Below are 21857 nucleotides of genomic sequence, written 5' to 3' on the forward strand. Positions count from 1 at the left end.
ATTAGCATTACTTTTTTTAAAAACAGCTAAAAACAGCTGGTTTTCTACCGTTTTGTATGATAAATTATATATATTTAAAATATTTTACATATATTTTCTGTTTTGACTGTTTGCTTGTTTGTAATTGTTCAGATTATGTTTGTTTGTTAGTGTTTGTCATGTTATTGTCTCCCTTTTTTCTAAAAGACAATAAAGAGATGTTTAAACAAAACATAAATAAAAATGTATATACTGTTTGTTGTAGCATCCCTTGCACTCTGCACTGTTGTCTTACTGTCTACAAATATTATTATTGTTATATATATATTATACCTGTTTATGTTTACCCTGTCGAGCTCGTTGTCCTTGTTTATTCTGAGTCAGATTCCTTGTCAGTGTGCGCGTACCTGGCCAATAAAAGTGATTCTGAAATGAAGACAGAATTCAAACATTTTCCTTCCTGTAAACAACAATAACTTACCCACTAAAATCATCTGATTGTGAAAATGAGTCTGTTTCGTGTCTTATTTTGAAACTAATTCAACCAGACATCCATCCAATCTTTATCTGCTGAAACATCCCACAAGAGATCGTTTCTCACCTATTGATTTAATATTATTTTCCCCCATTCAGCCTCAAAAACATCTTCGTCACATCAACGTCCTGTAGATCTTCTCTCTACCTTTACATTAATTGCCATTTGTATGATTTTAACCTGCACAAATAAACAAAACACTACTAATAAGTTCCCCTGTAATATAATGTGATTTAAGGGTTTAATTATTCAAAGGAAAGTCCAGAAATGTTTGTATTAACCCCTTAACGTTTAGATTTCTCCCCTTTTTGTTTCCACTTAAGAAGATTTGAGGTAAAAACATTCAACCAAGACTCATTTATGATTCTGCAGACAGGGTTGCATATTGTTTTTCTTACTGATACTGTGATATTCTTAAAACTCCAGTGTGTAAAAAATCCCCAAAACATCTGCAATAATAGATATTTACTTTGGAAATTATGTCTTTATTCAAATCTTTTGTTAACATTAAACATACATACATACTCAGGTTTAGTGTTGAGTTATATGAACACGGTTATGGTTGTAATTCCTTTCCTACATATTGAAATAAGAAGAAAATGACAGAAAATGACCTGGTAACCCAAAAACAAGCCTTTTTTTTTTTTTTTTTTTTAGGAAATTACAATAAAAAAGAAGTAATATTTTGTAGTTTTGTGTTTAATTTTGGTGTAATTTCAGCAGTTACATGACATTAATTAATAATCCTCCACCTCCCGGGTGTCGTATACACATGCAGAACTCTTAATAAGAACTACACTTAAAAACAATTTCACAAAAAAACAAACCAGATGTTTTTTGATTTAATGTGAGAGGATGCATGCTGCCAACATGTGGAATGATCAGAAAACACGCTACAGATAAAAACATCTCGATATCTTCTACTCGTAGCTCATCTACGACACACATTACATCAACAATAAAATGTTCCTACTCTTCTTCCACGGCTATCTAGTAGTTAATATGTGATATTTTCCAGCACTCATTTAGAACTGAGATCATGTTAATGTCTTTCTGTTGTAAACACGTGACACACATTAATAAGAACAGGGTTTTTTTTGTGAACAGCACTACAGTGATTTTACTTCAAGAGTTAACTATAATGAGAAAATGAGAACTTTTTACCAGCCGGCAGAGGAAGAGATGGAGGTTTAAACTGAGGTTTCTCATACAGGGCTCGTCCTGCAGAGTCGGATCTACATGCAGTCTGAGAGGGAACCTGAACTCATCACAGTCACACAGTAACACAACATCAATGTTTTCTGAAACGTCACTTTTTCACCACATTAAAAGGTTTTCATTAGATTTTTTTCCCCCCCTTTGCTGGTTTTTAAATTGACAACAGAATAAAAAATAAATCAAAATGTTTCTCTGGATGTTAAATGACTTGAAATCATCAAAGAGATCTATGAGATGGAAAGACTAGTTTATACTTCGCAAGGTGGACGAAATGGATCGTTTATTCTTTGGATTTTGCCTTTAAATGTAGTTTTTATTTCTGTTATGTTTTATCCTTCATGGGTTGAGATTCAGGTGTCTTTGTTACTAACATATTAATGTTACTAACTAAACTTCCTCAAACTGTTGCCCAAAACAGCTCTGTGATGAGCAAATCATTGGATCTTCCCATTGATTTTAACTGGAAAACACACTCATATCATTCTGATATTTAAAGGAAATGTTGCATTTACATTTGTTTTTTTTTTACGGGGCTCTTTTTTTGTTTGTTTTTATTTAAAATATTAAAATAAACAGGTGAAAGAAATCCATAAGAAACCAATCCAGGATTATAAATATAACATTTCTTTTACAAATTGTTTTTCAAAAATATTTACAGACTGTGTTTATGTGATATTGGTCCAATATTTTAGCTGAATATTCATAAAAAGCTTCCTCAAATCTGTCAGTAATTGGTTTATAATTTTGGAATACACCTCCATGATATTCCAGAAATGCAATGATCAATAATAAAACTATAATCTGATACAATACGCTGCATTATTTACTGTTTGATTGCGGTACATGTGATAGGTGGCTGCGATCAGATGATATTAAAAAGATATGACTGCGAATATTGAGCAGATTTTGGTATTTAAGTATGAAAAGTGTGGCCTGTGTACAAACTACTATTCTTAAAAAAAAAGCATCGGTCAAATCAATGCGTTTATAAAAATCTATCAATAACTGATTGATTGTGTTGATGGTCTATGGGGAACCCTTAAAGGGGAAACACTCAGTATTTGCTTTTCTAGCTCAGGCTAGCTGTTTCCCCCTGTTTCCAGTCTTTAAGCTAAGCTAACTGTATTGTAACTTTGTATTTTTCATGTACAGATATGAGAGTGATATAAATCTTTCCATTTAATAATTTTAATAAGCGTATTTCCCATTATCTAACTATTCCTTTGACCTGAATTAATCATCCAGAGAACATTTGTATTAGTACGATCATTGAAAAGTTGAGACAGAATATTTGAGACTCTCACCGGGGTTGAACACAACATAAACTGGAGATCTGTGTGCACTGAGACTTTTTCAGAGCTTAGATGTTTAGATTCACCTCCCACCTTTCCAAGGGCCTTGAAAAGTTCAAGTTTCTTTACTTTCCCAGACTTGAGGGATGAGTCTCACAGTCCCGGGTCGGAGCTCATCTGATGGCCAGGATGGCGTCGTAGGACTTGCCGGTTCGGCACACCTGAACGTTGCTGAAGCCGGACTCCTTCAGCATGTGGGTGTACTCGGACGGCGGGCGCTCCCGGCCCTCCATTTGCACCAGCATGTTGAGGGAGAAGATCTGAGCCATGACGGGCCCTCGTCTGTTCTCAAACAGCATGGCCTCCACCAGCAGGACGCCGCCCCCTGCGAGGACCAACAACATACTGAGCTCAGACAGTCGTCAATGTGTCAGTGTTTATCGACAGACAAGTGTCCATTTGTCACATCGCCACCGGAACCAAAGCTTGATGTCCACAATCTTTAGAGTCTCTTCTATCCTGCAGGTACGTAACATATTCTCTCCAGTGGACGGTGACACACCATTTAAACCAGAGTTGTCTTCAGGAGGACACAAAAACATCTGTGGTTCTTAAACCTTTAAAATGTTTTTCTGCTTTTATCTACATTTATATTAATCTATTATAGTAATAATGGTATAGGCCGAAACCCTAATTACAACTTATTTCAGTTTCTTTGATGATAAACAGTTTACATTCCCATTTGTAGGTAAGAAAAAAAGCATGTTTTGGGAGAATATTCACTGTAAACGAATAATACGCAGAGGAAGCAGAAGGACCTTTTCATGCCCCTTGGTTTGGGTTAAGGACACTCGTTGGGAATTATTATTACTATTGTACTATATTCTGAAATATTTTGTACCTGCATGATAGAACAGTCTTCGAGTTAAAATCAACAACCTGCTGTGTTTCTCAGGATTTCTATATAACCTTCACTCATATATTCATATATGAGTGAAGGTATATATATTATAAACAAAGGATATCTGACAGTATTTTAACTTATTTAACTACTTGAAAAAGAAGGTGTAATTTCTAAACCATAGATTAGTTTTGAGTTTTCTTGGCCTTCCTTGAGAGGTTTTGACTGAATTTTAATAGTTATACTTACATATGAACAACATGGTAGATAACCAAGTGGTGCATTTGAATTTTATTTGCACAAAACATTAAATCCTAAATTCAGGCTGGATGAAACTCAGCGTACAATCCTGTACAGGTCAGGTGGAAATATGGCCACACTTATACAGTGATTCAGCACACACACACACACACACACACACACACACACACACACACACACACACTGTTAAACTCACCTGGTTTGCAGGTGTCGTAGATCTTCTTCAGCAGCGTCAGGCACTTCTCTTCAGGCCAGTCATGAATGATCCGGGCGAGAACGTACAGGTCAGCAGGAGGGATTTCACCACTGAAGAAGTCTCCTGCGTATACAACAGAAAGTACGCGACCACTCGACACGATGAGTTATAACATTCAAACATTTATTTTTGACCATTAAAGATATTTCCAACAATATACAATCTGGCCTTTTGGTTTACGTCGTCAGCAGTAAAATGCGTCTGAATGAGGCTCACCGGTTTGAAATACAACAGCCTCGTTCTCCTGACAGAAATGTTTCTGAGCCGTTTCTACGACCTGCGGGAGGTCAAACACCGTGACACAGGAGGAAGGATACGCCTTTGCCATCTCACGGGCCAGAGCACCGGTGCATCCTGGGAGTAATTCAGACAGAATGAGGTCAGTGTGTGAACAACAGGAATCCACTGAGCTGAAATAACACGGGGGGGGAACGTTTTATCAGAGTTTGAGAAAAATTTAATATTCCTTTATTGATGGATCATAATTTATTCTCATTCATATTATTTATTTTATATATTTTTCACAACTTCCATGTGGTAAAAATGCCAAAAAAGGTATCTTTTTGGACACGGAATAATACAAACACAGATTGTTAGCTATGAATAACTAAATGAATATTCATAAAAATAACTAGGTACTCTTGTAAAGGAGTTTGACCTCTTACCTCCGAGATCCACTATGTTCTGGAAGCAGGAGAGGTTGAACGCGGTCACAATGTCGTGTCCGTCGAGAACCCACGAGGAGTTCATCAGACCCATGAATTTCAGCATCTCCTCCTCTGACCTGGGCAGAAAATAATACCACACAACCATAAAGCAGGAAGGTTTCAGCACTACGGAGTGATGAAAGTTAGATTTAAAGAAACACCTGAAGCAACAGAATCCACACCGACCTGTAAATAGCTTGGAAAATATCCTCCGCTGGAATACCGAAAGTCTTTTCATTCTGATTCTTCCCCTCCCTGCGTGGTAGAAAACGACAAACAGTTTGTACTCATACTGAAACGCAGTGTTTGTTCTTAGTTTCCTGCTGTGAAGTTTTAGTTCTGCAAACATTTCTCAGAGGCACAGAAGCTCTGGAGGCTATTAGCCAACCTTTCTGTGTTTGTACTGCACTTTCTGCCTCTCACTGCTTCAGTCTAACGTTAATCAACCTGCTCTGTGGAACCGATTGGTCCGTCTCGCTGTCAAACAACACATCCATGGCCCTTATGAACAAAATGAACTATCAGACTCGGTTGTAACCTCTCTCTGTGTGTGGGTTGTTAAAGCGATCCAAGCAACTGAAATGAGTTATTTATCGGTTATGATGCAAACTATTTACACTCTAGGTGTTGAGCCTCGACTCCTATGAAGTCAGAAAAACTACTGACAGGGTTCGATTCTAGTAAGATTTGAGTAAAAGTAAAAGTTGATAGGGATGCAGGGATGCACGATATGGATTCTTTTCTGCCGATACCAATAACCAATAATTATCTGCATCTCATGGCGGATAAGAGTTGAACAGTGCTGTTGAAGATACCATTTACTTACTGGAATAAGTTGAACTACAGCAAAGCAACTGTAGGGAGAAATCTAGTTTGGTTAACTTGGAAAAAGTAGTTCAATTTACTTCGTAAACTGACAGTGTTTGTGATACGACATTATAATACAATATAATACAAAAAGCTGACATGGCAGTAGGAAATGGCACTTTGTCCGCAGGTCAACATCAAATCCACTATACATGGGAAAGTGCAAACTTTTTGTCTGTGGTTTGTTCCTCAGGCTGAGATTCAGGAGGTTTTATGTCGCTGTCTGAGCACCGAGCAACGCAGTGCTTTTGTACATGCACCACACAAAGGTCAAGTGTGTGTTGGTGGCTGCCTGACCGACGCTTTTCTTTTGTGGCCCAAACTGTGAAATATAAAACAAAATAACTATCTTTCTGTTCTAACCAAGAATAACAGACATCACTGTTGTTTACACGAAAACAAACAACAGTTCTGACTCTTCAAATCTGTATCTGTATCTGTATATAATCCATCATGAATCTTGAATGCAACACTGAATAAATCTTGTGTGATACATCCGCAGTTAAAGCTGATAACACAAACCTGATGGCGTCCACCATGTTGTTCCACAGCGGGTAGACGGTCTGGGATTGGTATATGATCATGTCGTGAAGAGACTTGCCGCTGCCTTTGGCCAGGTAGAGATTCGCCACGTCAGTGCTGCTGTACAGAGCTGTTCAACAGAAACACATTCACACTCAACTTTAAATCAGTGTGTCGACAGCAGTCAGGCACGCAGACGCACTCAAAGAGGATTTAATGTTGTTCTTTGTTATATCTGATTATGATGAACTAAATCTCTTTTGGTTTTGGCGGAAAAGAATTGCATTAAAATGTTACAGTATGTTATCAGAAGGTCACAAACAGTAAGCAAACATGGCTGCTGTTTATCTGAGTTCAGTAGTTTCCTAAACCTTATTCCTGAACAATAAAGAGAGCTCCTTCCTCGCAGCATTACCACACGACGATGGCATAAACAATAAAGGAAGCGTACAAATGTCTCGCTTTGATGGATCACGTATCTCAGGCGAGACTCTAAAAGCTGATTTTCACTGCTTCTTAAATCTAAACCCACTGAAAGAAAGAGATAAAACATTTTCATTTAACAGGCAATTACACACAAACAGGCAAACTGATGGTACAGGGAGGGGTTGATGGATTATTAAAAAGCGATGAAGTATCTAAGAAAGATAAACTCACAGCGGTAGAAGAAACACCAGATAAACAGACTTTTCCCAACCTGGAAACCCAGAGGTTATTAATGGCTGATAACTGACCTATAAAGCATTAGTAATAGATAAATTCATCATTAATAAAGCCGTTAGTTGCAGCTTATAAACCCTTAATAAATGGTACCTTACTAGAAAGTGGTATCTCCTTTAGTCTCTCTAAACAGATAAACAGAAAACAGTTAAAATTAGGTGGACTGTTTCTCATGGTTTCAATATCTGGTGGTAGGTGTCCACATACTTTTGGCCACATGTAGTATGATACAAAGCTAACGCATTAACCAATTCTATCTGCTCCTCCTCCTCCTCCTCCTCACCTGTCCCGTCCTTGGTCTCCACCTCCAGGATCTCGATGCCCACCAGTGCGTCCAGCAGCCTCTCCATCCCGTCCACACTGGTGCTCAGCTCCTGGGCCACATGCTGGGCGCTCAGGGGCTCCTGGGACTTCAGCAGGAGGTCAAACACTCCCAGCTCACAGGCTGAAAAGATCACCTGGAAGGGAGGAAGAAACCGCCACGTCTACAACCTCGGTACTGGAAGATCAAACTGAAATATCTCAACAACTATCAGACGGATTGTCATTAAACTTTGTGCACACATTCATGTTCCTCTCAAGTCTTTTCCATCTAGCGCCACCATCAGGTCGTCACGTGATAGAAGATCACGGGATATGGTCAAAAGCTCCAGAACAGCTACTGGATGGATGTCTTTCATATCATTGCAGACACACAAAACAAGAAGTTTGGAGAGTTTGAATCTGGGAAAGTATGAAAGCAAATGAATAGGAAACTATTGTGATAACTGCTTTTTAATGTTAGATATTTTTGTATTAATTAATACCAAAAATATCCCGGTTTGAGCTTGTCAGTGGAGACTTTTTCACATCATACTACAATAAATATCATTAGGTCCAATAAAAACAGTGTAACTGAAGAGTGTCACTAATATTCTTATGTAAGGTTGTAAGAATGTATCGATGTTGTATTGATTCTCAAAAACACTGTATTGATTGTCGTTAGATAGCAGAGTTTAAAGGGACAAATGCAGATCAGAACTTGTTTTTATTTAGATTTTATACATATAGTATCATGTTCTTTATACTGTGACAACTTTTATTATCACAATATATCGTAATCGTAACCTCTGTATCGTTTCACGTATCGTATCGCCAGATTCTCCCCAAAACAAAGCCATGATTCCTAAACTGGATGTTGTATTATGTGTCTGTTATCTTGGCAAAGTCTCCCTCAAAACAGAGATTATTGATCTCAAGGGACTCAAAGGATTTAATAAAAATATATAACTAAAATTAAATGAATATGTAAACGTCAACTTGGGCTTTGGGAACATTTTACAGACTGAACCAGTAATAGATTAACTGAGAAAATAATCAGTAGTTGCAGTTTATTCTGATTTTATTCATACAGTATCATGTTCTTTATACTATACTATAAGTTTAATTAACTTGGATTTAAAAAGAAAAATCACAATATATCCCAATATATCGAATAGCCCCCCTATATCATGACACATGTTGTATCTTCAGATTCCTGCTAATACAAGGCCCCGATTCCTAAACAGGAATCTGTTTTTCATTAAGCTTTATTTCATAATTGTGTAACCTTGTACTGGTGTGCTATCTCCCTAGAAACAGTATTTTAATCTCAAAGGACTTCTTTATTGAATAAAGGTTCAAACTTGGGCTTTTGGGAACATTTTATAGACCAAACAACTACTGTTTGCATCCCTGCAGCAGATCAATCAGTAATAAACACCATCAGTAGCAACCCCAGATACATCACTGCAGACTGCACACTTCTATAGTCTATAATGTTCATTAAAAGAGGTAAAGATAAATCAGCTGTGTTACCTTGGAGACCCTGAAGCCGTTGAAATACTCCAGAAGTTTGAATGGGTAGTCCAGCTCACTCTGGGACAGATGCTCTGCCATGTCTGTCCTCCTGATGGAGACACGGATCAAACACAGCCCTGAATCACTCAAAGGAATTCAGATAACTTTATGGAGCGTTTAGCTTCTGATCGTGTCTTCAGGAGCATCACTCACCCGATGTGTTGGCCTCTGAAAGCCCCCCAAGATAATCCGATCAGTGGAGGAAAGGGAGGATTTATAGGTGGGGAGTTTTTAGCCCAAAAAAAACAAACACCAAAAAAAAAAGCCAAGATGTCGGTGGTGCGTTCAGGAGCTGCTGTTCGGGATGAACTGGGACTGAGATGGTCGACGGATCCTCAGCGGGTGAAACGCATCTCCTCTCCGGATCCTGAAGTGATCTGAGGAGCGCAGCTGTGATGGACGATGAGCAACAACGGAGAGACTAGTTTCACTTAAACACACACACACACACACACACACACACACACACACACACACACACACACAGCTCTCAGCGTGCAGTTCCGGGATCATCCGCAGCAGCAACGGGGGCGCTGTGGAGCTGCTGAGCATTAAAACTCACACACCAATGAGCATGAATGTAATCAGTGCTGGAGAGTAACTGAGTACATTTACTCAAGGTCTGTACTCGGATACAGTTTTAAAGGTACTTTACAGGAGTATTTGCATTGTATGTTACTTTTATATTTCAGGGAGAAATATTGTGTTTATCAGTTTAGGTTACATTACAGATAATCAATACAAAATATAATCAATAAATAAATCATGATAGGTTAAGATAAAACTTTATTGATCAGGTGGGGTGGAGATGCACAAGCTACCCTGTGGTATATAAAGTAAAAGTAGCTCCATCTGTAGCAGCTGCAAAATTAAACTGATGAACACATTAACAGATCAATAATCAATAATCATAATGAAATGGGCCACTCTGCATTATGAGTGCGAGTTACTTTATATTGTGATGCTAATTCTTTTGTACTTTTACTTTAAATTCAGAACTCTTACTTATAACAGTAACCGAGTATTTTAACAGTTTTATTACTTAAATAAATTATCTGAATACTTCTGGTTGTTATCTGTAATGTCTGTCAGTGATTTAAGGAGATATTATTATTATTATTATTATTATTATTATTATTATTATTAGTATTAGTGGTAGTACTAAATAAATAAATAAGTAAACAAAACAAATGATGAAAATAAATGTAAGACTTTCTGTATTTACTTATTTGTCTATTTGTTACAAACGTACCTATTTAATAAAAACTAATCACCCTATTTAGTTGCATTTTATTCCTCGTTAATTTCTGCATCTATTGTCTCATTTCTCATTAAATTATTTGTCTCTGCAAATTATTCCCCAATATATTAATTTTATCCTCTGTATTTGTTTTCATATTTATTTATTTATTCCCACTTTTTGCACTATTAATATAAATACTGTGTACGTCCCTGTTATATACAGTTAAATATAAAGGTCCCTATTTATCTTTTCACATTAAATTACTTCTGTATTTTTATTTTAACCTTAACTCCAAATTTATTTCCTAATTTATTTCCAAATATTTTATTTCTGCATTATTTATGCCCTATAAATAAAAATTATTTACTATACCACATACATGTTGTTTATACAATGTTATTTACCGTATATATTTAGTTTTTTCACATTAATTTCTTCTTAAAGGTGTTTTATATATTACATATATATGTTTATATATGTTTATTTATACATACATTTAATATATATATATATATATATATATATATATATATAAATGTCCCCTTTGAGCACCTGTAACTAAATAGACTGCAATTAATTAAAAAAGCCCCATAATTCTTTACAGCTTATATTTTAATATAGTGAACAATTCAGCCCCTTAATCTCTTCTCTTCTTCTTGTGATCAGTTTTTGTTTTCTTTCATTTCCCAGTTTGCTTTTGAGCTCCTCAACATCTGGAGTTAATAACAGTTCGCCCAGAGGTTTTGCCATGAAGCCGTCTGCATGTTGAACATTTTGTTCCTGAGTTTCTTCACAAATTCACAGCCTCGATTCCACCAGATTATCTCACTATAACTGCGTTCAACTAACTGTTTTATGGTGAGTTAGAACCTGATGTACAGATTTATTATTAAAATCATGAACTATTGTTGAAATGTGGAGTTAATTTTAACTTGTAAACACACTCATACCTCCTCAAATATTAAACCCATTACATTCCTGTCTGTATTTGTTCTGTCCTTGTAGGTAAACAGTCCCAAAGCACAGGAGGCACTTCCCATTAAACGTTCTAATGAACAATAAAAACCATGTTCCTGGTAGAGATCCAATCACGCCGTCTTTTAAAAAGCAAATAAAAATTCCAGACGTCTTCAATTATTAACCAAATCGATTTATTATGCATGAACAAATCCCTTCCTGCCTCTGTCACGCAGACACGCACACACACACACCCAACATTTAAATACATGACGTGGTGGGAAATTCGGCATAGCTCACTTTTGTTGTTGCACATGCTTTTAATAAAATGATAGATATATTTACAGGATAAGCAACGTCTCAGAAAAAAAAATAAAAATAATAATAAATCGCAAGAACAGCTCCCGGTCCCGCCCTGCAGCACTTTCGCAACACTCCTTTTTTTTGTAGGTTTTTTTTTTTTGTTGGGAAGTTTACCAACGTTTAAAAAGAAGTTCAGAACTGAAAGAACAGAAAATAAACACAAACCATGGTGGGGGGTGGGGGTGTGTTTTGGCCAGTACGACATAGCATTATACATATATGGAGTTCATCAACTACATAAATATGGCAGTAACACTGAGTAATTCATACGGTCTATTTACAGAGTTTGTGAAGTGGGGAAATATTACAGTCTGTGCGTGGACGACTGACAGAACGTATGCCTTCTTTAAAGTCTGGGGGACCGAGTCTAGGAACAAAAAAAAAAAAAAAAAAAAAAACAACCGACACCTCCATCCCTCCACTCGCCTCCTCTGTTAGAACGGTCAGGACTGACACAACGAACAAAATAAGGCACAATTAATACTTGGACCATTTTTCAGGGGAAACTACAGACTTGCAGCTGGCTTGTGAGGCATGTAAACAATTGAGTCGATTGATTAGGACTGCCTTCTCACCTTCCCTTTGTATTCCCGATCAGTGATTCAGTCCGTCTGATGTGATTCAAAACAAGATTCATATGGCAGGGACCTTTAACCCCCAAAAAAAAAACCCCAGTCGAAGAAAACAAATAAAAAATAAAAAACAATAACCTTCCCTCCCTCCCTCTATGCTACTCAACAAATACAATCACATGGTGACAAACAAAGAAAACTAGTAGTGCATACACTACAAAACACAACAGGAAAATGCGACGCCCCGCCAATTTCCACAGGGGGGGGCTGGTTAGGCCACAGCGCTGCCCTCTCGACAAGGTGTGTGTGTGTGTGGGGTGGGGGGGAAATGATTTGAACAAAAGAACAACGATTGATTGATGAGCTGTCCCGAAGCTGAAGCAGTTTCAGTTGCGATGTGACTGAACCAGAGATAAAAAAAGAAAAGTGATAAATCTGTTTCCCCATCCCGATCCACTGATCATCCTCGACCAACGCGTTTCCTCCGACTACCTCTGACCAACCTCCACCCAGCGCTCGGCGGCGACCACGATCACCACGTGTGTTTTCCCCCCTCTGGAGAAATGACTAAAATATTTTATGGGGTTTTTTTTTTATTTTGTTTCAAATACACCTAAATGGCACAACCTCCTCTCTCCCCCCTCGCCTTCCCCAGACATTGTTCTCCGTCGTCATAGAAGCCCCCTCGTCGAAGGTTTTCCCATCGCTCTTGTTGGTGGTGATCTTCGCAGGATGAAGAGGGAGGGAGGGAGGGAGGGAGGGAGGTCTGGGCGTTGAGACTTGAGTCCTGCCCTTCCAGAACAGCTGCGGCACCGGAACCGATTCAGGAGGTGAAGGGTTTTGGGGAGCAAAGGGGGAGGAGGTGGGTGGGGCAAGGAGAAAGAAGTGGCAGGTAGGCTGATGGGGGGCAGGAGGAGGAGGAGGTGGTCTGGGAGGGGGGGCTGGGGGCGGTCTGTCGCAGCTGTTTGGGGCTCCTGGCTTTGGTCGGTGTGATGGAACCGCTCAGTCGTGTTTCAGGTGGTCTTTGATGTCCTCCTCGTCCGTGTACTCCGACGGCTCGTCTCCGGGCTTCAGCAACCTCCCGACGTAATCGTATTTTTCTGGAAGATGAATATGATATATGATTATAGATCGATAAAAACGTTGAGATAAACAGAGCGAGGCTTCAGTAGGAGCAACCTTAGAGATGGAAGTCCAAAACTTATTCAGTTCACAAATAAAACACAGGAAATAATCTCGTTTGAGAAGCTGGGAAAAGATGATTGTTTCAGATCGACTTGATAATAATGATAATAAAAGGTGAATAACTATATTCAATAAGGAAAATTCCAGACGACCCAACAGGAAAAACAAAAAAAAAAAAAAAAAAGGAAAAAAAGGATTTAAAAATTAAATATAATTTTTTTTTTTTTTTTTTTTTATTGGATTTAATTTTTTTTTTGTGATCAGTTATTTCCATGTTTTAATGGATGAATTAATTGAACTATTGAATGTCAGATATTAGTTAGAAATGCCTATAACAACGTTGGAGCTGCAACGATTAGTCAATTAATAGATTGACTATTTTTAGTAAAGTAAACCCCAAAAGTCCCAATTTTAACGTGTCTTTCCTTTTTCTTTTTAGTAAATTCTATATTTTGGGGTTTTGAACTGTTGATTGGAAAACAAAAGGACAATTAATCTAGAAAATAATCGTTAATTTGAACTTTTTGTGTCCGACAAACACCAGATATATTCAGTTCACAGTGATATGAAAACAGAAAAAAAAGCAGAAAATATTCAGCATCTCTGCTTATAGAACAATTCAAACAATTAGTCCTCCGTTTCCTTTAATTGACCGATCTATTAATTGACTACATCCTTTCCTCGCCAATCCGAAACGAGTATATTTGCCCTGAAAGTAGTCGTGGACATCAGGCAGACGCTCTCAGAGTGTGGTAAACAACATGCTGTGAGTAATTTACTGACATCTTCTTACACGACTTAATCAGTCACCATTTGGAGTCGCCAACTTCCAAAGCTGCCCGGTCCAGCTTTCAGTGTGTTATTTGTACCGCGAGTGTCCAGAGACTTGTTATTTAAGTAAGCAGAGGCCCTGACATTACGTAGAGGCCTAAATTAGACACCCAGGATTCAAAAAAGGAGGCAGGATTTTTAAGGTAAGGTTTTAAAATGATAGAGTAAAATAGGATCTAAAACTGTGTTACAGTTACACTTTCAGTACAGAAACATTTGACACACTGACACATAAAAATATCAGAAAGAGGCCTGTTTCCTTCCACTTAGTATTTCCTGTTCCTGTTTGTCAGCAGATGTGGGGGCAGTCATGGTGGTTTTAGGGAGAGTTTATTGTCCCAACTTCACACAACTTTCAGAGCCTAAATGACGAGTCGATTAATCAAATCAGCTGATCTATTGGATGGAGCTTTAATGCCAGAAACTGACTGGTTTCAGCCTGTTCGTATGTGAATACTGAAAAATAAAGAAAACATTCCCATCACAAATTCCTCAACCTTCAACGTCATCTTTAAAAATAGCTTGTTTGAGCAATTTATTCCAACCCGACTCCGTTAGCCAACACATGAAAACAGAGAAAGCTGCATCGAGAGAATGTTTGGTATTTCTGAATGACTAACGTCTCCCTAAGTTCCCCTCCACCCGAGGGGATGTTTGATCCTCGCTGTGCAGAGATTGACTCTAGAAGGACGTTTTCACATTCATCTGCTGAAAGTGGAAAGTTTCTCTGAGCTCATTTAAAATCTGATTTTTAAGCGACGGGGGCATACGAGCGTGATTCAAAGTCAATCTTGGTCCAGTGTGAAACTTCTACAGTGAGATCCACCAGTGCACAGACACTGAGGATGGACTTTACAGTGAAGGAGGAGACATCTTCAGCAGGAAAACTTTAGAAATGAACATTTGTGTATTCATAGATTCTGGGATTTTATAATAATTATTATTATTTATTACAGTAGATTACTTTTTTAATGATTTTAATGTGGAAATTAAACCTTTTTTTTGCAGACACGCATTATTGTTCCATGCAAACTATTTGTATATATGTCTGAATACAGGTCTGGAGGTAATCTTTGAGTAAAAATTGCACGTTTTGTTACAAAAATCAGACTTTTCTTTAATAAATATACAGTATATATGTGAAATATTGCAGAGTTTTACCACTTCAGTCTTGTGTGTCGAACAGGAAAACTTTAGGAACAAACTACATTTGTATATTTATAGATTCTGAAAGAGTTAGGGTTAGACTTTTTAAGGACTTTAATGTGGAAATTGTAATTTTTTTGCAGAGACTGAAGGATGTTATCTTGGGCTTTATAAAATTGTGATTTCTCACTATTTCTATTACATTTTATCCACATTATGGTATCAATCTGCCAGTTATTGTCTTAATTAATTGTCAGAAAATGCTGATCATCAGATTACTCTGACCAGCAGTCAGAAATATGCTCACTTTAAAACGATATAAAACAGCTGGTTGGTGTTTTTTTGCATTAAAAAAAGACTTTTAGATTTAGATTTACTTCCAGTAGTTGCTGAATCACTTTACGTCAGCAGACTAATCTTTGGCCTGGTTGGACTAATCTTTGAGAATTTCTTACAAGCTAATTTTGTCAACGTTTCCCAGAGCTTTTTACATAATGTGTTAAGACGTTCCTCATTTAAATCTCTAACAGTATTGTACAGATTGTCCGAGAGTCGTCTGCAGTTTGCTCCAGAATTCTGACTTTTCCTCATTTTATGTGATTCTTTCTTTGTGTTTTAACCAGTTAGAATACTTATTTTTTACACTCTATCTTCCTATTGTGTGCAAACAAACAAACAAACAAACATTACAGTATAAAACATTCATTGAGTATTGAGCTGTTTCAGAGTGGTTCTGAATCTATCTGCAGTCTTACAATCGGTGCTCTCTACAAGCAGAGGCAGATTTCTTTCAGAGCATTGAGTGAAATATATTTCAGTGCAACAAGAACTGAAGGACAGTGTGTGAATCTTTTGTGTACTGGCTCGCAGCTTCAAATTCTCCTAATTTAATAACTAGAAATCACGTTGTTCCAACTGTAATACAACACACAGAAGCAGTAAAAGCTCTGCTGTGTGCTTGTGATCCTCGGTTTGACCTGACTAAGAGACGCTGTGGGACAGGGCGATAAACACGGCGGATGAGGCTGTGAAATCCGAGCCAAATCGATAAATCCGAGGCGCATTTTCTCTCGTGGAAAAAAACATTGGGGAAAGAAGCCTACCCATGAACTGCATCTCCCACTCCCTCACGCTCTCCATCTGTACAGCGTTGAGGTCTGACAAGTCGTCGTACTCGTCCCTCAGGGCGTCTTTCTCCAGGCAGAAGGTGGCCAGGCCTCTCGAAGCATCCCGACCCGCGAAAATGCCGTAAGGACCATCTGAGGAAGGAATAAAAACATATAAAGTCAAGATGAATAAGAGTTTAAAGCAGAGCAGTTTCTTACTTCTTCACCCACAGGTTAACAAACACTCTGACTTTACTGCTCTATAAATATACTTCTGTGTGAGCTGATCCAAGCTTGCTACTGACTTTTGAGGGATGAACCAGTCAGGAGCCAGTGGACACACAGTCAGTCGTCCAGTTGTCTGAAGCTTTCAAACTGATTTAATGAGAATAAAAGTGGTAAAAAATAAAAAAATAAACTGCACAGAAACAGTTCCAGTCAATACGGCGAGTTCACAGCGAGCCTTCTGGCGGTCAGCAAACTCAGACATGCTTTTTCTTTTCCTTAAAAAAAAAAACAGTGACTAAGCAGAAATACGGCGTTATTAGAGCCGGCGGACGGATTAATATTGGAAGTGATATTGTGATATGAAATGTGATATTGTCTGGGATTCAGCTAACCTCCAATGTGCCTTAAATAATGCATCAGAGCTGAATTAAAGCTGCGGTAAATAGTCCAACGGGCAATTAAATCAGCAACTATTGGGATGATTGAATATTAGTTTCAAACATTTGCTGGTTCCAGCTGCTCAGATGTGACGATTCATTGTTTCTGTCCTGTTTTAGTTTCCCTTTCTTCAGTCCAGTCTTGTGTCAATCAAACATACTGATCAGTAATAAAGTAGTAGTTTGAGTTTAATAACAACATTTCTGACAACAATAAATGCTTCTACCTTCAATGTAATGACGTCCACATTACTACTGATTGTTTCTTAACACAACCCGACCCAATAATTTGATTCGATTTGAGTTTAAAATATCCGATAACAATGTCGACCATTATAATTTGATGCAGTTTAATCTGCCTTTAGACATTATGCTTCAGCTAAAATATCATATTATTATCACTCAGAACAGCAATCAATAACCCGGAGTTGATCTGTATCAGGGGAGAGATTGAGTGAATATTGGTAATTAGGGATCAAACAGATATACTGTGATATTTGTTCCTCTCCAACATTGCCCGCCCACTTGTTGTTGTCCCATTGTGTAACTTCCACAAATGATAATCTAAATAAATATTTAACTTTAGATGTCTCCGTGACTTCCAGTGTTGTAACAGAACTGTCATTGTGTTGAAATGTTGTTTATTATCCTCTTGAACTCGCAGTCATCTGAGTTGGTGTGTGAATAGAAAAATGCTTTTTATATTTGTTGGAAAAACCAAAAGAAGTTCCAGTTATTTGATTAATATCCCATCAAAGGCGCTGGTGACATTCACCCTCTATAAGTGTTCTTTGTATTCTTCATCTTCCAGAAGAACATCATCTGACCAGCACGTGCAAAACTCTGCGAGCTCCTCCGAGTTTTCACCTTTTAACTGTGCAACAGAAAGAAAAAAAACTCTCCAGTCCGGTGTTTAAACTGCCGGCCATGAAGCAAAGGAGCCTTATCACCTCAAAGATTAGACGTGCTCCCACATTGCATAACTCTGAGAACAACAGATAATCTACAGCGAAATCCAACGTCTCAGCAAAAGTGACACTACAACATCACGCTGTTTTTATGTTTCCGTCTATTATTAGAATCACATTGTTCTTTTTAATGTCCTGAATCATGACTCACAACAAGAGAAGAAAACACTGAGGAAAGATTTGTGTTTGAGAAACTTTTGAGTGTGTCAGCTGGAAAATGAGTCTCCTCTAACAGCAGCGCAGCTACTTTTTATTTTCACTTTCTTATTAATATTTGTGTTCAAAATAACGGCAAAAGAGTTCCAGCTGCGTATCCCGTCAACAACAGTGAATAAACCAAACAACTATTCAACTCTTACCTTACAGAAGCTGAAGCCGAAGAAGTTTGATATTCTTTGATCACAACAGAATTTAATCGATTAACCAAACAAGCCATAAATAACTTTCCTGTCCACTGACATATGGATCGATCCCAGCAAGCTTCACAGTGACGAACACCGACGACACAATTAATAAGATATGGCCCAACCAACTCCAGCGAGGCTCAATAAGTGCCGGTACGCGATCCGGTGAGGTGGACAGAAGCAGCTACTTGGCTCGGTCCTGTCGGTGTGTAATAGCAGAGGAGACACCTGAGAGTGCCGGGAAAATGTGTTTGAATAATTATAGTTTATTACAAGACTTGATGAGTGAAGAGAGCCAAGGTGAGAGATAATGCTGAGCAACAGGGCCGGGCCTCTGCTTCTCACAAATAAAAACTAATAGGGCCGCACAATAAATCGAGATGTTATCGAAACCACGATGCAAGATGCAAAAAGATCACTGCAAACTGTTAATACAAGGTAAACATGTGTGACAAACAGGTGTATAATGATGCTGCAGAGATGCTCTGGTTTATAAATCTTGTTCTCCAGATGTAAAAGATTCACATCATCACGGTTTTAAACAGTTTTTGTCAGAGAAAAGTAAATTTGTGATGCAAAAAAATATAATATCTGTCACGATAAACACGTGAAGCAATGCTTCCAGGGACTGAAGAATGATTTATAAGAGTGAAGACGTGTGAAATATCTCCTCCCTGAGCTGCACTCGACTTTGCACATCTGGCCAGGTGCTACAAAACACACCTTTCCTGCACCTCCACATTCACACGTACAGCAACATGAACACCGTTTAGGATGAAAACACTGGTGCACGGTGAGTCTCCTCACTGTAAACAAGCTCCAGACACCCAGACAGTGTGTGTGTGTGTGTGTGTGTGTGTGTGTGTGTGTGTGTGTGTGTGCGCGTCAACAAGCTACCAGGCTAAACGCTAGCATGCTAGCAGGGTAAACACATCGCACCAACAACAACAACAACAACAACAAAAGTTTCACTTTTTTTTTTTTTTTTTTTTTAAATATTTTTTTCTTTCTTTAGTATAAATGCTCACCAAAGTTCAGACGCGTTCACAGACACCGCCACAACAACAGACACGACAACAGACGGCCGTGCTCGCTAGCTCCCGAGCTTAGCATCCCATTCAATAACACAGACAATAGCCGAGGAGCTAATGCTAACAGCTAAAAACCTACAAACGGTTTGCGCCCAAATTTCTGCTCAGGACAACTCACCCCGGGGGGGAGGCAGCGGGGGGGAACAGCTACCTCTCTCCCACCCCTGCTGTCAGTTAACACCCCCCCCTCTCCTCTCTCCCTCTCTCCCCCCCCCCCCACGGGCTGCCAACTCACCTTTCCCGTAAAACTTTCTGCCGCTCGTCACGTCGAAGATCTTCATGTTGACCGCCATCAGGATTCGCGGGTTCTGGAGCCCGTCGTACTCCCGCAGCTGCTCCAGAGAGAAGTCCCGTCTCCTCATCTTGGGAAGAGCCGAGGCCTCGTCGCCCTGGGCCGCGGCAGAGACGAGCCGCCTGCCCCACCGCCGGTACACCGCGAGACAGACCGCCGCCACCAGAACCAGAATACTGATATTCAGCAACATCCCGCCGAGGCCGAACCCGTCCGAGTCTTCCGCGGCCCCCTGCCCGCCGCTTGTGTCAACTGGTCCGCTCGAACTGTCTCCATCGTCCGCCATACTGCACGGTTAGCGCCTACCCGCCCCTGGCCAGATGCTGCGTTCAGGGGCCGTCGGGAAACAGCGGGAAACCACTAGTTGAGTGAGGGAGTGAGTGGTCCACGCTGTCACATTGTGCTCCTCTGGTGCAATGAGACAGAAAAAAATAAAACCTGTGCATCTTTGGTGGTAATTATAGAGGAGGGCTGCTGCAACTAATGATTACTTTAAGTAGCGATTGTTTTTTTTTCTGCTTCTTTCGATTAATCAATTATCAATTAGTCTGCAGTATGTCAGCAAATAGTGGAAAGAAACCACTAATCCCCGGATCAATAGTCCAAAATGCAAACATACTAACATCTTTCTTTTTTTACTATTTACTATCATATAAGTCTAAGAAACCTAGAAAATATTCACTTTTAAGAGAATTTTTCTAACTTAAAATGACTTAAAGAATGAATAAATCATCAAAACACTAATAACACTAATAATTTCAGCTGTTTAAATTGCCCTACATTTAAAACGTGTTTTTGACATTAAAATAATCAAATAACACCTCGAGAACTCTGTAAAATGGATATATTTCTATTTGCAGATAACACAACCAGCACTGATATTTATTGCTATAATTAGGGTTAGATTCTTGTTATTCTGATGTCAATTTAAGTTTAATTCAGTTTCCACAAGTTGTGCGGCTCACCAGGAATATTAAAGGGGAATTAAATATTGAATTTCTCTAAAAATAGGGGGACTTCTTTTTATTAAACTGTGCCTGTTCATTCGACTACATCCTTATAACTCCACGTCTTCTGTTTGTATCATGGATTTTACATCAGATTGGCCAACTGGATGAAAAAAAAAAGACATGACTGAAATTACATGCAACTGTAATCTTCCTGTTGTGACCTAAAGGTAAATAAAAATTGTTTAAGGTTTGGCTTCACTAACTAGAAACTGTAAGTACACAGAAGCACTTCCCATAAAAGATCCACTTCTCAAGAGTTGATGTTTACGAGGGACACGTGAAGGCAGCAGGACACCCGCCCACCTCTGTTAGAAGTTGAGACTCGACTGTTGATAGTTTTTGTCCCCTCATCGGGACCCGTAGCGTAACAAACAGCCCCCAACTCACTAATAAAACTAAAATAAACCAGAAGTTTAAATATTTAACTTTATTTCTTCAGACATTCACTGAAAGGTTGTTTGTTTGTTGTTGTTTTTGTTGTTGTTTCCTCTTCTGTTGGTGTCACAGTGGTATGAAATTATGATCCTGTGGGCAAAATAAAGCCTTTTTAAAAACAATAAATGCCATTTCAGACATTGTTTGGCGTTTGTTTTTAAAGCTAACACTCCTCTACCATTTGCCCTTTTTATTCAGATGTTATCTGTCTGCTGTTTGCACAATCTGTGTAAACACTTTTTCCTCCTAACTGCTCGTTTACTCTGCGAGATGATAACAGCTCAAATGCACTTTAGTGGGATTTAAGATTTACAGTCGACCGAGATCATCAGACAGTTTTCTAAATCTAAAGCGACTGTTGCTGGGAACAAAACAAAACCTGCTGATCAGGCTCGATGACTCGCCCTGAGGGACACCAGAGAAAGTTTCAGAAGAGTAGGACAGATAAAACAC

The 21857-nt window shown here is 38.6% G+C and overlaps 2 protein-coding genes across 3 annotated transcripts; both read right to left on the reverse strand.

Annotated features, from left to right (window-relative positions):
* Positions 1-978: 978 nt before the first annotated feature.
* Positions 979-9627, reverse strand: asmt2 (acetylserotonin O-methyltransferase 2). Of its 2 annotated transcripts, XM_051389916.1 has the most exons (10): positions 9290-9627; positions 9095-9185; positions 7542-7716; positions 7357-7383; positions 6539-6668; positions 5336-5404; positions 5108-5226; positions 4659-4796; positions 4383-4505; positions 979-3409 (listed from the first exon to the last, which is right to left on the reverse strand). In XM_051389916.1, the coding sequence occupies exons 2-10, from the start codon at positions 9173-9175 to the stop codon at positions 3198-3200; spliced, it is 1074 nt and encodes a 357-aa protein (XP_051245876.1). In that variant the 5' UTR covers positions 9176-9185; positions 9290-9627; the 3' UTR covers positions 979-3197. The 2 variants fall into 2 exon arrangements, with proteins under 2 accessions (XP_051245876.1, XP_051245885.1); XM_051389925.1 differs by lacking the exon at positions 7357-7383 and having other exon boundaries at positions 9290-9625.
* A 1881-nt stretch (positions 9628-11508) lies between these two features.
* Positions 11509-20286, reverse strand: pgrmc2 (progesterone receptor membrane component 2). Its single transcript, XM_051385544.1, has 3 exons — positions 19903-20286; positions 16537-16692; positions 11509-13371 (listed from the first exon to the last, which is right to left on the reverse strand). The coding sequence occupies exons 1-3, from the start codon at positions 20243-20245 to the stop codon at positions 13274-13276; spliced, it is 597 nt and encodes a 198-aa protein (XP_051241504.1). The 5' UTR covers positions 20246-20286; the 3' UTR covers positions 11509-13273.
* Positions 20287-21857: the final 1571 nt, after the last annotated feature.

The sequence above is a fragment of the Dicentrarchus labrax genome, unplaced genomic scaffold (assembly GCF_905237075.1).
Source record: "Dicentrarchus labrax unplaced genomic scaffold, dlabrax2021, whole genome shotgun sequence".
Taxonomy (NCBI): domain Eukaryota; kingdom Metazoa; phylum Chordata; class Actinopteri; family Moronidae; genus Dicentrarchus; species Dicentrarchus labrax.